The sequence below is a fragment of the Sinohyriopsis cumingii genome, chromosome 12, assembly GCF_028554795.1.
Source record: "Sinohyriopsis cumingii isolate HCF-2022 chromosome 12, ASM2855479v2, whole genome shotgun sequence".
Lineage (NCBI taxonomy): Eukaryota > Metazoa > Mollusca > Bivalvia > Unionida > Unionidae > Sinohyriopsis > Sinohyriopsis cumingii.
In genome coordinates this window covers 96,186,422-96,199,023 of record NC_142972.1, presented here as the reverse complement: position 1 = coordinate 96,199,023, position 12,602 = coordinate 96,186,422, and the positions used below count along the sequence as shown (strand labels likewise).

Below are 12,602 nucleotides of genomic sequence, written 5' to 3'. Positions count from 1 at the left end.
AGACTTACAAAAATGGTACTAACAGCTGCCTCGCTTGGCGCTCAGCATTAAGAGGTTAGTGTTAGGACTGGTCGGCCTGGTGTCAGGATAATGTGACTGGGTGGGACATCATGCTACATGTCTGCGGCATGATGCCACAGTGCTAGACATCATGTGGTTAGTGTTGCAATAGACATGTATCAAGACAGTGTCATGTATTATACATGTACCATGAGAGTTTCATGTGCTAGACACACCCTGATGGTGTTTCATGCTTTAGACATCTACCCTGACAGTATTTTATGTTACACAAGTACACATCATTTCGTGTGTTTGACACATACTCAGAAGGTGCCAGATCGTAGTAACTTAGCCTTATTAGCCCACAGACAGACTACTAAAACTTGGACAACTTTTCAGTTTGGAAGAGCATCAGACAGAAGGCATATTGGGTTATTACATTTTTATTAAAAGCTTAAATACACAAAATGCACATTTAAATAATATGTGAATAAAGACAATACATATATGAAATGCCTTCAAATAATGCACAATACATAAGATAACAAATACACCATACATGTCTTAGCAATACCAATGTCAAAGTGTTTTTAAACCAACTTAGTTTCATAATATTGAACAATTGCAAATTTGGTGAAGTTCTGATCAATAATTGTTTGCAATAGATGTGTTTAGTTTTACTTTTCTTTTATAGCAAGGAAAATCTTTTATTATTATTTTAATTATTAAGTAGGGAAAAGAATTTTTAGTAGTCTTTTTCTCTTGGTATAAAAAGTATGTACTGGTATGCACAAGTGATGTACAACAGGGTGGGTTTGGTTGGGCTTAATTTGTTTTAAGATGTTTTACTTATTGGTTTTAGTTACCTTAATTTGGTCATGAAATGGCAATATGACCTGGGAATCAGTCATTAAATATCCCAAGAACTTCAGTATGCCAACTACTGCCATCTACAAACCAATATTATAAATATATATTTAATTCATATCAACTTAATGTGTTACATTTTATATTGCTATTTTATATTTATGTACACTTTATATATATATATATATATATATATATATATATATATATATATATATATATATATATATATTTGCATGGGAAAGACCTTTGTGTATATCCCACACCAAAACTGCCTACTCTTCTGCACATTAGATTCTCATGTGAGATCTAACTCAGGTTAGTCTCATGTGCAATTTAACATGCAAATTAGGTAGAACTCAAGTGAGCAAATAGATTCTAATAAGAAAATCACATGTGCAGGAATTGTTAACAAGAGCAAGCTCTTATGTGAGCAAGTCTGCTCATGTGAAAATGGCATGCTTATGAGCAAGATCTGCTCACATGAGCAATATCTTGCTCACGTGAGTGACATCTTGCTCACATGAGCAAAAACAACAAAAAACACCTATAGTATTTAGCTTTATTGAATACATCTTTTACAAGAATTAAACAGAGTAAGATTAATATTCATACCTAGTAATCATAAGCATATTTGATTTCTATTAGTGATCTTTTAATAAGGTGAGACAACTAAGGTCATAATGAAAGATACCGCTGGAAATTTGCTTCACATGAAGACCATTCTTCACTGTTCCAGAAAATTCAAAGCAAACAAAACATGTAATTGACATTCCTGCTTCTGAATTAAAAATGGCAATCCTAAATAGTCTGGTTTGGTAGAAGTATTGCCAAAATTTTATAAAACTTTTAATTTAAAAGTTTTGTATTTGACGTAATAGCAACCATATTTAATGAAAGGTTGGACTCATTTGTATGTTTATAGCAGCCTCAGCCATGCCAGACTATAATGTTTGGTCCAATTCTGTTGAGAAGTTTTTGAAAAGAAGTTGCTTAAAATATATTTCATTATTATTAATGGTGTGGATATTTAATGGCAGCTTGGCATTAAGTGGCATAAATCTGAAAGTTCTAATAAGGGACCCCAGGTGGTCAAGTGGTCTAAAGCAATTGCCTTCAATCACTGTCCACATGGGGTAGAATCTCGGTTATGTTTGAAAGCTTGCCAGTGGGCCATTGTTTCTTTAGGATTCTTCCTCCACAAGTAATAATGGCCACCATGTGTATCCTATTATGTGCTGAAAAGATGATATTAAACCCACAACAGCATCAAAGCTCTAATAACTAGGAATTGCTTTATGCTAAAGTTCATCAAAATTTGCTTTGTAGCCTCTGAGAATAAGTTGAAACGTTTTCTTTAATTTTAGTAGTGATAGTGGATTTGCACAAATTTGAAAGCCCTTTATACCTGGTTGCTTTCTTTCAAATCTGTTGATCACAGACTAAGAAGTTGTTGTTTGCATGTGGTTTTGTACTTTTAGCAATGTGTCCTACTTTGATATAAGATCAGTTTCATATATATATATATATATATATATATATATATATAACCTTTAGTTTCTTATTTTTAATAACAGTAACTATATTTGATTGCAGATGGCAAGAATTTGAACAAACTGGAAAGCCTTCTGAACAGGGGAGCTTTCTGTGAAATTTGTCAAACTCTGTTGAGAAGCTTTTTCTATGAAGTTGTTTAAGATTTTCCACTTTTAGTAATATTGGCCACATCTATTGGTGGATCAACATAATTTGAAAATATTTAAAAGACCTTTGCATCAGTTGTAGTCCAACTCTATTGAGAGGTGTTGGAGAAAAGGTTGTGAATAGAAACTGAACAGATGAGACATAGCACAAACTGATGTGACTGTATAGCCAGGTCAATGAAATTGACCATAGGTTATGTTGCATTTCTTAAATAAAGCTACACTGGAATGAAATTACTGGAAATTTGCTTTGTCATCCTATGCAAATGTCATGAAGATAAATCCAATAACCATTTTATTTTCTATTTATTACTGTTTCAAATTAATGCAAGGCATATTTTTTACTGGCCTGAAATTCTTCACCAAAGAGCAGGAGAAAACTATGAATGAGTTTCTTTGTTACTGCATTTAGATGCAACAACAGCCAACTAGCTCAACTAGCATTGCGAAACATAGAAAAAAACAAATACAGTTAGAGTCACAAAATATATACTTTTTTTCTTTATCTTCATTAATAGCAAAACCAAAGCATAACTGGCATGTTTGGTTGCATTTCGTTCTGTGTTATCTTAAATCTGAGTTGAATTCATTTTTCTAAAACAGAAATCTGTGTATAGGGGGGTAGTGCTTTGCTAAAGGTACATATGTAGGAAGTAAACCTTAAAGTATAGACTTTCTTAATGTATCTGAGCCATTCATGATATATTTCTACAAACAAATCAGGATTTCATTTGCAATGGCCAGCTGTCATTTAATTTCGGTATATTTTTATATACTTAATATTGTGTAAAAATGGCCAAACAAAACCTTTCAACCTGTACTTCTAATCACTCAATAAGTATATCTAAAGATAGTGTATTTGCCATATGCACAGAAGCTGAAATATAGGAGGTCTTAAAATCAATACATCTTATCCAGAAATACATGACATCATAGGTAATATTGGCCTTAATGCAGCTATTTATAAACATAGTCTTTTTTGTGAAAACCCCAAACCATAATATCATCCTACAGGGAGAGTTGTGAAAACAAGATTTTCAAGACAGCCATACTACTAATGCCATTTTCATTTTTGGACCATCTAGGTATCATAAGAAGTCTACTGGTTTTAACCCTATGTTAATAGAACTATCCATTTTAATGGCAGAAATAACATTATTCTCAACATGGCTACCATGGTGGCCATATTGAGGGTTGGTTATTACCAAGTACAATGAGGCAGACAAACTCTTTCGATGAAGACCCTATGTCAACATTATTTTTCCAGTTAGGAAGGGTAGCTAACACAAGATTTCAAAGATGAATACCTACTGAATTTCAGATCATTGCCATTTTAATTCATAATCAACAAACCATTATAATAAGTCTTTCAGTGAAAACCCATCCCCGTATGACCATTCAATATGATGTAGTGACAACAAGATTTCCAAGTTGGCCACTGTGACAGCCACATCTTTGATGGCCAAGGTTCTGATACGTTAACCCTATCTACACCTTAGCGGATTGAGCAGATATTTTCATGCTTTCTCTTAGTAACATCTATTGGATTTTACGAGTTGCCTCCTTTGGTACTTAATGCCAACTAACCAATAGCATGTAATATTGGTGAATTGTATATTGGCCAAAAATTTTAAGGCAACTAACTTCAAAAGGATACTTTGTAAGTTTAACAATTTACATTCTGGACCGAATAGACATCATAAATGTTCTTTAAGTGGAAATCCATGCTGACATGTCCATCCATTCAGTGATACAATTTTTAAGATGGAAATTGTATTGGTCAAATTGGCTGTCCCTTCAGTGGTGTGGGACCATGTTCATTTAGGCCCAACAAGACCACTGGATGACAGAGTGTGAACAGTTTATGGCAATATTCCAAGTAGTTTAGGTAGTGACTACAAACTTGTGGTAATGAAAGGACCGATGATGGATGAAACACCATTAAATTAGCTCATCTGAATTATGACCAGTCATACTAATTAAAGGAAAATACAAAATGATTCAATATATAAAATGAACTTTTAACCTATGACATCTTACAGCTCAGTATTGTCAAAAATGGAGCTTCTAAGGTATTTATTCTTTGTTTATACAATTTTATAATGCTTACTCTTCTAGTAACCTTCACATTAATCAAACCCTTTCTATGTTAGTCACCCAAAAAGTTGATTATTATTAACAGGCTGTTTGTAATTGGAGAAAATATATTTTATTGCTGGTTCTGTGATAGACTTGTTCAGATGTTAAGTTTAGAAATTAGATCCTCCACAGATTGTCCATGTAGGTCCTGTCCCTCTAACCAGTCTAAAGCCTTTGTTTCCAGCACCTGCCATTCATCCCGTCTTTCAGAGTGATGCTTCCTCAGCCAGGCAATGACAGCCACTGTTGCAACCACAGAATCATCCTATAATACAGAGACAAATAAGGGTGTCAAGTAATTATTTAGGAAACACATGCTATTATTCAGTTTGCGTCATTATAAGATATACAATAATGTTGACTAAAATAACATTTGTTACCAATGTGAAATGAAAATGCCTAAAATGTGATCTGTGAAAAATTATGAAGAAAAATGTCTTGTGCAAACAGATTAAGATTTTTAAAAAACTTTTAATTTTTACTTGCAAGGAAAATTCTAAACAATTTCAGCTACACAGATCCTCCGGCAGTTAAATGAACATTTCCAAACAAGTATAAATATGCCGGTCAAGTATTAAGGTTTATAATCAGTGCCTATTTTTTTCTCCTTAAATGCTATTAACCAGAATGTAGGATTTAAAAAAAAAGAACATAAAATAGAAAATAAAATCTACATTCCTTTCCAGAACTCCAAGCCTATCTGTCGCAATGAGTGAAAATAATACTTTGCAAAAATGTACACATGAGTTAAGAAAAATATGACATCCAGCCATTCATAAAATTTGGTAATTGTGGATGATAAAAAAATTCAAACTATTTTGCAGAAACCATTTTCTTCTTTCAGATACACTTTGACTGACTGAAATTTGTTTATTATATTAGGTGCAAACTGTCCACAAAGTTTGGCAACTGCACATCAGTACATGGTGATTGTAACATGGTAACTGTACATCAGTACATGGTGGCAGTGCATCAGTGCATGGTAACTGTACTGATGTGTACATGGTGACTGTACATCAGTACATAGTAACTGTACGTCAGTGCATGGTGACTGTACCAATGTGTACATGGTAACTGTATATCAGTACATGGTGACTACCGATGCTTTCATGGCAGCTGTACGTTAGTATATGGTGACTGTACTGATGTGTACATAGTGACTGTACATCAGCACATAGTGACTGCACATCAGTACATGGGAACTATACATCAATATATGGTAAATATACATTATTACACGGTGACTGTACTGATGTGTACATGGTGACTGTATATCAGTACATAGTGACTGCACATAAGTACATCATAACTGTACATCAGTACATGGTAACTGTACATCAGTACAAGGTGACTTTACTGATGTGTACATGGTTGTTGTTGTTGTATGGTTTAACGCCATTTTCCAGCACAAGATTGGCTATACATGGCAGCCAGTATAACTGGTGGAGGAAGAACCCTGGAAAACCCAGGAAAGAACCACCGACCCACGAGAAGCTACTGGCAGGCTTTCCAACGTATCCACACTAGCCGAGATTTGGACTCGATCCCACGCAGACAGAGGTGAGATGGCAGTGATCCGCAACGGTGAGCGCTTTAGACCACTCGGCCACTCGGGGCCTCGATGTGTACATGGTGACTGTACTGATGTGTACATGGTGACTGTACATCAGCACATGGTGGAAAACTCATTCTGTTTTTCAGAAACCTGTTTTCTCCTTTCACTCAGTAACCATAACAATAAATGTTTTGATTCTGAAATTGACAGGTTTCTTTCAACCCATGTGTAAACCATCCATAATATTTTGTAATTGTTGATGGTAGACAAGTGAAGTTTATGTGTACAAACAAGATTGGTAACAGACAGACAAAGGGACATCATAATATGATATGTTTTGTCTTATGGCTAGCACACAAAAATGCTGCCTTAATGAAATGAAGGAATCCAGGCAATACAACAAAGTAAATGTGAATGACCATGATACAATTTTCATGAAAATGTCTGACAGTATATTTAGAAAGTCAAAAAATCTTTGAAACAAATATTTGTCACCAAAGGAAATTGACCTTACAATGAAATTAGGTCATCCTATGTCACATACATTTTTTCACATTAAAGTGTTTCCACATAACAAATATTATAGCCCCATTTACGATAAATCTATATCTCATGTGATTACATGGAGAAAATATTGGCAGATATAGAAAGCTAGAGAGACAAACTGTCACTGGCAGAGTACAAGACTGGTATTAGAATAACTTTCAAAAGTATTGCAAAAGACAAAACTGTCTTCATCAAACTATCCAATTCTTCTTAAGCATAGAATAATCAAACAATAATTGCAACTGGTACTAGCAAGAAATCAACTTGTTCTTGAAAAACATGGATTACAATCCTTCAAGTTTTCTGCATAGGTTTGATTGAATAATCAAAAAGTCACAAAACCAAATATCTCATACAACAGAATTGAGAGGGATTTCCCATCTCTTATCCTCACCCTACTGATGGTAAATCCTGATGTTTGAAAAGAAATGTTGTCATTCATTACACTTATGTTAAATACCTGTAAAGGAATAGTCTGTTTTAATATCTCTGCATTGGTCTTTAGTATGACTAAAAGTTTTGTGTCAAGACTCCATGACCCCTGGAATGTCTGCAGCCTTATAACATTCATCATTCTCTGAGAGTCTGATTTTCCTTCTGATTCTTCAAAATCCATCAAGTCACTCATAGCTGACCTTTTATGTGATACTCCAAAATTCATCAAGCCTCTCATATTTGATTCGGGTATGGAACATTCTGTCATTATTGAATCTGATAGTACACCTTCGGCTGAAAATGTACAATGTATATTTGCATTTTCACTTTGGTCAACATCCTAGCTGAATTGAACCAAAATCTTTTATTTTCAATTCCTTTTCATTTTCTTCCTTTTATGTTCACATTATGTCAGACATGTGACATAGAATGGGCAGCTGCATTTATCATTACAAAAAAGCAGAATCTGCATATTTAAAAAATAATCATCTTGTTATCCAGTTTTTCTTTTCATAAAACAAAATCTGTAGAAAAGGCTGAGTAAATTCCAGAAATAGTTTTAAAATTTCACTGATACTGCACGTTATCTTCTAAGTCAGGTGTGCACAACCTTTATTGGCCATGGGCCAGTTTGCATTTTCTAAGACCACTCGAGGGCAACAAACACTAATTTCTTTAATATAATTACTGTTCACGGGCCACATTTCTGTGTTGTTTTAATCTGACCTGAGGGCCAGACAGAACACATTCATGGGCCGGGGGTTGTGCACCCCTGTTCTAAGTATATAAACACAACTTTGTGTGTACATGAACAGTATTATGATCTTTCGAAATATGCAAATGTGTTTGTTTTAAAACATTGCTGGAAATTTTGTAAACCATGCAGATGATAACTGTAATTGATGTATCCAAAGGAAATATCATTGCTATCATCATCATAAATGTCATCAAAGTTGAAAATAATATTAGCTGATATTGTCAGTTATCATTATCATCATCATTATTATTATTGCAAACATCACTGCTGTTGCCATCATTATTAAAGGCATAATTTTCATCAGCTTTCACAGCATCATAATTGTCACAATAATATTGCCATTAGCATTACTAAGATGACCCTTTAAAAACTTACCTCTGGAGTAGGAAGCATATTCCCAATCCATTTGTGGTGCTGGCATGCTGTGGGCTGCCATCTGATACATGTGTGGTGCTGGCATGCTGCGGACTGCCATCTGATAGGACATTTTATGTGCAGCCTAGAAAGATATACATTTCATCAACAATTTACTCATAAACTCAGATATATGACATTAAATACCTTTTAGAAAGTAACATATTTGTATTGCTATGTTGCCAAATCCCATCTGATGCATGCACTTTATTTTCCTTCTTACAATCATTACAGAAATGCAATAAATGACTTCAGTATCATGTTTTCATATGAATATATTAAAACAGCTTGATCTAGATGCATCTAAAACTATGAAGTAAAAAAACATGCCATTCACATAATGCAAAAAGAAGTTATAAATCTGGGTGATTAAATTACTTGGAGTTTTCATGGAAATACCCACAGTTGTAATGTACAAACAATGCAATACTGATGTTAACATTTGTCACCCAGCTATAATGTGCCACTAGATGTAGTTCAGGCAATAGATTTTGTATAACTGAGAAGTATGGATTCTGACAGGAATATGGGACTCTTTTTCTTTAATGCAATTGGTCTTTATACATATTTTTGTTCTTAATTTATCGAATGGTACTGGTTTGAGTGAATAATTTATTCATTTACATGTCAACTCTTGGGAACCAAATCTGAGTGGACTATTTATTGATACAATGTTTCAAGTCTTGGATATCTATTTATTACTGGTTTGAGATTAACTTTAGCATTGATGGATTCTACTAATAAACATTGTCTGAAACCTCAAAGAAGGAACTTGTGAGTCACTAGAGTATTAAATTTTATATCTTGTTGAATTTCACCACACCTGTACATTCGGCATTAACACATTAATTCTTTTCAGCCATGTGTGAGACTACATTTGGGGAACATAACCAAAGCATATATGAAAATAAAGTTAGGGTGAGCATCTAGAATTTTTTGGAAGGCATGTTGTCCACATCTTGTGAATTCATTGTCTCTTGCAAAGAACCTATCAATAATACAACATGGCACTGAATATTGTTAATCTGACAATTGTGTCAATTTATACAATACTTTAATGACTTTTTTCTCCAGAAAATACAAATACAAATTGTTTGATGTTCGAAAAAGTTTTTCCAAAAGGGGTGAAGCATGTAGATTCCATCTGATCTAATGATCTATGGCAATAACAGCAAAGAAAAACCATAGCAATAAAAACGTTTCAACCTAATAACTGATACAAATACTGTTGAAGTTACAAGACGATGACATAATTAGTAAAATCAACCCCATTTTATGGGTGTAAGTCAACCCACCCTAAAAAAAATAATTGTAGAAACCAATTTTTCTAGTGAAATATGTTTCTTCATCAATATTTACCTGGTCATGACACCTTATTAGAACTACTACCTTGCAAATACAGGCTAAAATATTTTAAAGAAAACGCTACAAGTTTATAATCTGTCTGCCGATTTGCACAGTTAGTGATCTCCCCTTGATATGTGATTTGTGTCAAATCCCATGACTATTTCAGTACTACTGGAGGAAAAGGCATGCTCTCTGTATAATTAACTGTGGGAAAGCTGTGACGGTGTGTATGAATATTATGACTGATGAAGTGTTACTGTAGAAACATATTTGACAAGGAAAAAATTGGGTTCTTTGTTAAAATATGTTTTCCTAGCTTAATACCATAGGGGCATGCATAGATGAGAAGTGGAGAGATAAAGGAGGGAGTCACATCTCCTTACCTTGGAGAGATCATCTCTGGTCCTAAGGTATGTGAGACAGCTTCTAGATAATCTGAACAGAGTAAAGGCTCCAAATGTTGGGGAGAAGCTTCAAAAGGGAAATATATTCCTGCCTGTAAATTCAACAGGAGTCATGATGCAGCATCCTTATGAAGCTGTCTAATGACCCTGGAAAGTAACCTGTTTTGTAATGGTTACAGGTCCCACCAGACTGTTTACAGGTCTTACCAGACTGAATTCAGCCATTTAGGATGAAAGATCTCCGAGATAAATGGTAGAGAGGTTTACTCAGATATCCATCCAATAGCATGGATACTGAAAGAAACAGTTTTGCTCAATTGCAATATTTGTAGTGAGGGCCCTAACTTCATGAGCCAAGATGTGAAATAACCCACTTCATCCAGGACAAAAGTGTCTGTGCTGATATATCACGTTTTCCTTGATATGGGGAATAAATAACTAACTTTTTATCCAGGATGATAGACTCTGTGCTGATATATTATCATTTGATATTTTGAGGGGTGGGGGGGAAGAAATGTGATCTGCCTCGACACTACAGCTTGGTTTTTCTTCAATACCACTTCAGACCTTGCACTGTATCCAGTAGATGACCTTCAGATGAAGTGTCCAGAGCAGACCGGAATTTAATTATAAAAGTCTGACACCTCATGAACAGGATGAACGTTCATTATAATTAAAGTAGGAACCATCCTGAATGTTACTGACCCATCTTGTAGCAACTAGTGCATGTAATTTGGTCCACTGACAGAGCATGCAGTTTGCTGTTTATGCATGCTGTTTACTAACGCAGTGAGAAAATGGGTCCTGTATGAGAGGACAGCTAATGAGGTACTTAATGAGGTTAAAATGGTATCTTTTTCAGCCAAGTTAGTGCCCATAATAGAATATTGGAGTGCATATTGAAATCAAAATTATACAGAAGATCAGATAGGTGTTTGTTTTCTCTGATATCCTCTCTTTGATGATGACAGGGTCAGTTGTTGTGGGTTTAATGACACTGTAAAGCACAAAATAGGTTATATATGGTGACAGTTTAACTGTTGGAGAAAGGACCTGAGAAAAAACCCAAAGATCCACCTACTCACTCACTGAATGCTACAGGCTCCTTTGTTGTGGGTTTAATGCCACTGTGCAGCAATAATAGGCTATTTATGGTGGCAGTATAACTGGTGAAGGAAGAACCCGATAAATTAAGCTCCAGTATGATCCATCAACCCATTGGAAGCTACTAGCAAGCTTTCTAACATTACAACATTGGCAGGTGCAGGGTGTCAGTGATGTGGAAAGGTGGCATCATTCAATTTCACACATTGATTGCAAAATCTCTCTATTTATTTGCATTTAGAACCCATTGTGGGATTTACACCATGAACCACACTGCATGTATGAAATGAGTGTGTTTAAGTTGATGACAGGGCAAAGAAAGCCGTGTTTGTACCTGATGTAACCCTGGATTAAGGAGGAGGTGCACCGACTGATACATAGTCAGTTGGAAACCACTTGTCAGATCTATTGGTCATCGTGGCTTGTCTTGTCCCATTTGGCAGTGAAAAAGTGGAGTCTTCCACACACACAAAGATCAATGATAAGGGCGGTGTGAAGATGGCATTATTTTGTGATATAGGGAGAGACTCATGGAGAGAAACAGATGAAACCAATTGGTCTCTCTCTGCTTGTTGGTTTGGAAGAACTGTTGTTTTTGACAATTGTAGAGTCAGTAAGACAACTTCCCAGTGACTCAAGTCATAAAGTGTCTCTGAAATCTTTTTGTTGATTGCCTTGAACAGCCCTCCCCTGCAGCAGAGTCTGTTAGAGAGGGAATTTGGTTTCCTTGGTGAATTGTTTAAGGAATTTTGTCAACCTGACCATTAATGAGAAGATAAGATTATAATGGTTGAGCTATCTTGGCCTTTTGATGGTGTTAAGACCAGTTTTAGGTTCATATTTCCTATTATGACAGTGATGCAGTATGATGGGCAGCTCTGTTAAAGATGCTGGACATTCAGTTAACAGACTTGCATGCATGTCCACTGGGATTCAAGGTGGGATAAGATATGCCATGTTCTGCCTGTTGATAGACTGCCATATATTCTAGATCCAATATAAAGCCCAAGGCCATGATGTTGACACTAACTGCTGTGTGTTGTTAAAAGATAGTCAACCAATGTGTACAGAGCAGGGTTTGTCATCCCCAAAGCTGTCATATCTCAGTCAACTGCTGAGGTATCCAAATGGGAAACTGGTGGGTGTGACTTACAAAACTGCGGACTAAATTTCAAGGGAAGGAATCTTTCTGAGAAAAGGTGTAGGATGTTGCTTGGGTAATTGATGATATAAGTCAGCCAGATCATCAGTAAATCTGATAGACTATGGTAAGATACTTTGAAAGTAAGTTCTTTCAGTCAATAATCAACTGTCAGAAGCTCAGACCAGGT

The 12,602-nt window shown here is 35.2% G+C and overlaps 1 protein-coding gene across 1 annotated transcript in view; it reads right to left on the bottom strand.

Moving 5' to 3' along the window:
* Positions 1–427: 427 nt before the first annotated feature.
* LOC149787034 (von Willebrand factor A domain-containing protein 5A-like) overlaps positions 428–12,602 on the bottom strand; it is a 60,201-nt gene continuing 48,026 nt past the window's right edge. Inside the window, exons 14-16 of the mRNA XM_089977580.1 lie at positions 8,378–8,501; positions 7,271–7,539; positions 428–4,974 (exon numbers count right to left, since the gene is read on the bottom strand). Coding sequence (XP_089833706.1) covers positions 4,807–4,974; positions 7,271–7,539; positions 8,378–8,501 — 561 coding nt within the window. The 3' untranslated portion in view covers positions 428–4,806. The remainder of the gene's footprint in view (positions 4,975–7,270; positions 7,540–8,377; positions 8,502–12,602) is intronic.